The following is a 5,559-nucleotide window of genomic DNA, read 5'->3' as shown; positions in this document are numbered from 1 at the left end:
AATGCCTATACTATTATTTGTTTAATCCCCCCCCCCCATCTATCTATCTATCTATCTATCTATCTATCTATCTATCTATCTATCTATCTATCTATCTATCTATCTATCTATCTATCTCTCTCGCTCTGTTTATATACAGTGTATATCTTTTATGTAGCACCAATAATTCAATTACCTTTCCCTAATTTAGGGCAACGTGATCATTTAAGGTGAGTGTATTTTTAGGTAAAATGTTTATATTATTTAATATGATATTCAATTATACCACACTGTTAGGCAAGTGAAACAATGGCACACACTGTGAACTTAGTCAGTTGCATATATTTATTTTATTTTGTCAGGAAGAACATATTCCCCTGATCATTATCAGGAATTTAGCATGAATCCAAGATTCTCCTGAAGGAGCTTACTCTAGCATTGAGGGATCCCCAGTCGCTAAATCGCCTGTATTCTCCGGGTTTCAGGAAATATTGCCTTCCACGATAGTTGGGCTGCTCATAGAAAATCCAATGACCTTCAAGAACGTTGCAGGAATTGATGTCATGGTTTTTAAAGAGCTCAAAGACGGATGGACAATCTTCCAAGACCTCCAGCATTTGGCCTTTTAGTTCCTCTTTCTCATAGATCCTCATTTTGTGGGGACCTTTTTGCTAAATAATAAAATTGAATTTAAATTAGTACAATGGAATTTAAATATGTGATACAGAGAAATGATGACCTTCATGGTAAAAATGTAACCCAAGTAACTGCAAACAAATCATGTGCATGTGCTTAAAAGGGGATGTTAGCAAGTTGAATGCTATTTTGCACTAATTAGCTTCCTTTCCTGAAACAGAGTTTAACCCTTTTTATGGGAAACTCCTTTTAAAATGGACCTGAACTTAACAATAACTATTTGGTATTTAGGGAACACGTTCACTTGTTCTTAACCACTTAAGGACCGAGCCTCTTTCTGAGATTTGGTGTTTACAAGTTAAAAAACATTTTTTTGCTAGGAAATTCCTACCCCCAAACATATATATTTTTTTCTAACACCCTAGAGAATAAAATGGTGATTGTTGCAATACTTTCTGTCACACTGTTTTTGCGCAGCAGTCTTAGCCTTGTACACACAGTCGGATATTCCGACGGAAAATGTCCGATCGGACCGTGTTGTCGGATAATCCGACCGCGTGTGGGCTTCATCTGACTTTTTCCTTCGGGATGTCCGACTAACAAAGTTTGAGAGCTGGATATAAAAATTTTCCGACAACATGATCCGATCGATCAAATCCCTAGACCAAAGCTATTGGCTACTAGCCTGAACGTAATCCCGTTGTAACTAAATAACGTCATCACATTATGAACAATTGAATTTTCCGACAACTTTGTCCGACCGTGTGTATGTAACACCAGTTTCGGACAAAATCTGACGGATTTTTTTGTCGGAATGTCCAACCGTATGTACAAGGGCTTACAAGTGCACGTTTTAAAAAAAAAAAAATACACTCTTTTTCAATAAAAAAGTAAGACAACAGTAAAGTTAGCCCAATTGTTTTATATTGTGAAAGATAATGTTACACCAAGTAAATTTATACCCAACTTGTCACACTTTAAAATTGCGCCCGCTCCTGGAATGGCGACAAATTTTTACCCTTAAAAATCTCCATAGGCAACATTTAAAAAAATCCTACAGGTTGCATATTTTGAGTTACAGAGGAGGTCTAGGCCTAGAATTATTGCTCTCGATCTAACGATCACTGCGATACTTTACATGTGTGCTTTTCATATGTGCGGGCACTGCTCACATTTGCGCTCGCTTCTGCACGCGAGCTCGACGGGACGGGTCGCGTTTAAAACATTTTTTTCTTATCTATTTTACCTTTAAATTTTTATTTTTACACTGTTCTTTTTTTTTTTTAAATGTGTCACTTTTATTCCTATTACAAGGAATGTATACATATCTTGTAATAGAAAAAAAGCATGACAGGACCTCTTAAATATGAGATTGGGGGTCAAAAAGACCTCAGATTGCATATTTACACTAAAACGCAATAAAGAAAAATGTATTTTTAAGAGCTATGGGCTTCTGCCCTGCAATGGTATGGAGATTGGTGAGGGCCATCTTCCCCTGACTCATCTCCATACCAAGCCAGGGAGAGGACCTGATCGCCTCCACCTCTACCCACGGCTCCGGTAAGCGGCGGAGGGCACTGGAGTGCAGCAGGAGAGGCCTTCTCCAGCCACCAATAAAAGTGATCTCGCGGTGAATCCACCGCAGAGACCACATTTATCTGAAAGTGGACTGCCCACTAAAGGCTGCTGACATCTCCTTCTACAAGGCACATTCCGAATGACTGACCCCGAAAATGTGCAGATAAGAACTCCTGACTTTCCTTAACAGCATGCTTGTTTTGGGTCAGTCCCTTAGAAAGTATGATAGCCAGAGGCAGTCAGGGAATCGGCATTTTCAAAAGCAAGCAATATGTTAATTTTTTTCTATTATGACAAGTTTTTTTGTAATGAACACGGTCCCTAGTTATATGTGTGTTAAAAAAAAATACTAAAATTGAAACGTGGGATTCTGTCCTCATTGTATTCCTAAATTCATCTCCTTATGCTCAATAAAAACGAATGTGATTTTTTTTTAAATATCTAAGGCCTAATTTTTAAACTACATACATTATTCCCTATGAATGGGAGAAGGTATGCCGGAGCTGCATGTCACATTTAACGGGAACTAAGCACTACATTCTCCATGTTTTAATAGGAAATATAGAGCATAATAGGTGTGTATATGGGTGGACCTTGGGCGCATTCTTTGGGAAAATGTAAGCACCCACACACATTTTGCTTAATACTCTATATCTGCCAATCAGTGATTGTGGGTAACTCATGACCAGTTACTGTTTTGCGATTCTACCCACACACAGAAGGAAGTGTGGTACTTCTCCTTCTGTAGAACACAACAAGGAGGAAACACAATCAGGAGCCATTTCATAGCAGTGCTTGGTCAAGCAAACAAGACACAATGGGGTTAATTTGCAAAAGGCAAATAGACTGTACATTTTGCAAAGTGCAGTTGCTTCACAACTTAGTAAATGAGCAGAAGCTCTGCTGATTTCCATCATTCAATCATGTACAAGCATTTTTTTTTATTTTCCTTGCATGTGATTCAATATTAATTTACTTCATTTACTAAGCTCTGGAGCAACTTCACTTGAAAAGTACAACTGCATTTTGCAAAGTGCACAGTCTATTTGCCTTTACTAAATCAAGCCCAGTAAATTGGGACCTGCTTGGTGGACCAAATATACTAGCAAAATGGACTGGATAAACACAGAGCATTTTTACTAAATAAAAAGGCAAATACATGCTATTAATGTTATATTAATTCTGGCTGGAGTTTAGCTTTAATCAATAAATATAAATTATGATATAAAAATATAATGATATATGTTACAAAAAATAGTCACCAGTTAATATTGCATTGCATTTTTAAGGCAAGTAAACTAACAAATGCAACTAACATTTTAGGTCCTTAAAGGGGCAAAACTGGCATTTCAGTTGAAGACCATTAAATTGAATTCTCCACTGACATTTTATCTCATCTGGCTAATCCAACTACCTTATCATCCTGCTATATTTCCTGGTTCTGACCTTCCACACATGGAATAGACATACTAAAGCAAGAGGACATTAACATAAGGTGATGGGTAATTTTTAGTATCATAACTGGAAAATATAACAGGACAAATTAGACACCTTTTTGTGGCAAGTGTAGGCTTGGAAATAATACACAAATGTCTTACGTATAAAGTCCTATCATGTCAGTGGTTGCTCTACCCAAAACTAAAGTATCTGTGAAGTGATGAATGGTGATATCCTTTAAAGCAGTTGTTCTCAACTCTGTCTTCAAGTAGCCCCAACAGGGCATGTTTGCAGGATTTGCTTTATCTTGCACATGTACTTTAAATCAGGGCCAATGGCTTGGTATTTTGGACAGCTATTTTATCTTAGAGAAATTTCCAAAACATGGTCTGTTGGGGGTACTTGAGGACAGGGTTGAGAACCACTGCTTTAAAGGAAGAATGTAGTGTTAGAAATATAGATGCTGCCATTGCTGACCTTCAAAAAAGGAATCTGCCTTGCTGTCTCTGAGACTAAGACTTGGAACAATCCCACAGATCATAAAAAAATCTATGTAAAATCAGAACACCTAGTCTGCTTCCAAGTCAGTGATTTATAAAGTACTGAAAGCCATTGTTGCAGAATGACAGCCAGGGAAATCAGTAATGGCAACCTCAATACTCACTACAGTTTTAAATTGACCACATTAGGACTAATTTATTTGTACAAGAAAAGAGAACCATCCAGAGCAAAATATTTCCAGCCCATTTGAGCTTGGAATTTTTCCAGTGAAAGTTAGGCAATTAAAGAATAGTTCTGTTTCCGTTATTTGGTTAAACACATTACACTGTTATTATTAATTATATGATTCTCAAATCCTGTTAGTTTCTAGAATGCAAAAGTGACAAGATTATAAATTAAGTCTCCCTACTGTGTAGGAAGTAAGAGAACCATTTATACTGGTAATCAATAATTCCGAGGTATCTTTCATATACACTAAGGATACAAATATTACACTGACCTATTATTCTGAGTAATAGAATCATCTGCAAATGGGCACTTACATATGAGGTATTATATGTGCAAAAAACATAAGACTCACCTGTGGAATAACTTTGCAAGACCTGACTGAGTCGCTGAAGCCCATCCATTGCTGGTAGTCGGGATATTCTCCCTTCTTTAGAAAATACTGGTGGCCCAGGAAGTTGGGGCGCTCATACAGCATCCAACAGCCGCTATCAACTTTGATGGAATTACAGCGACTGAAGTAAGAGTGGAGATCAGCACAGTCACCACTGCATTCATAGCAGCGGCCCTGAAAGTTCCTGTCCTCGTAGAAGATGATCTGCAATACAAATTGTCACTTTCATGGTTATAAATGAATAATACTTTTGCAAAAAAATCTTAGAAATATAGTAACTATTACTATATTGCAAGCTTCTCATTTAAAATTCACTAGTGTAAATTAGTGAAAATGGTTTAACTGTGATCATTATTTGAAATATAATTAAGCTATAGCATTGTCTTTTACCTTTCCCATTTTAGTTAGACTGTGGATGCAGTTTCCCAGTACCCAGTGCAGAGTCTAGTAGCTCTTATATACATCAGAACCCATGCTCGATCTGCAGAATTGTAACAAAAGAGAACATTTTCTGTCCAGTAAGGGAAAATGTCACAAGAGCTCTATTTCTATTCTCAGGGGAACCTTTGATGTCCAATATGCTTTATAGGTGCTCTTATTTTTTGAACTGTACTCTGTGTGATCATTTTCTAGAGATTTTTGGACTATAGGGTTGCTGATAAAAGCATATTTGTTGTAGCACAAAATGTAATGGTTTGATTTAATTATATTGGCTATGCTAATAAATATATTGCAATTAAGATATTTTTTAATGGGTGACAGTTATAATATGCCTTCAGTATCCAATAAAATCTATAGCTGCCAGCTCT

At 36.9% G+C, this 5,559-nt stretch overlaps 1 protein-coding gene across 1 annotated transcript; it reads right to left on the bottom strand.

Moving 5' to 3' along the window:
• Positions 1 to 310: 310 nt before the first annotated feature.
• Positions 311 to 5,289, bottom strand: LOC143924266 (gamma-crystallin 2). Its single transcript, XM_077448473.1, has 3 exons — positions 5,141 to 5,289; positions 4,712 to 4,954; positions 311 to 650 (listed from the first exon to the last, which is right to left on the bottom strand). Exons 1-3 carry the CDS (start codon positions 5,147 to 5,149, stop codon positions 375 to 377), a joined length of 528 nt encoding a protein of 175 aa, XP_077304599.1. The 5' UTR covers positions 5,150 to 5,289; the 3' UTR covers positions 311 to 374.
• Between the last annotated feature and the right edge of the window lie 270 nt (positions 5,290 to 5,559).

This window comes from Lithobates pipiens, unplaced genomic scaffold (genome assembly GCF_037356315.1).
Source record: "Lithobates pipiens isolate NorthernLeopardFrog02 unplaced genomic scaffold, aLitPip1_a1.2 Scaffold_22, whole genome shotgun sequence".
In the NCBI taxonomy this organism is placed as follows: Eukaryota; Metazoa; Chordata; class Amphibia; order Anura; family Ranidae; genus Lithobates; species Lithobates pipiens.
Note: the sequence above shows the minus strand (reverse complement) of the source record. Positions and strands in the feature narration are given on the sequence as shown.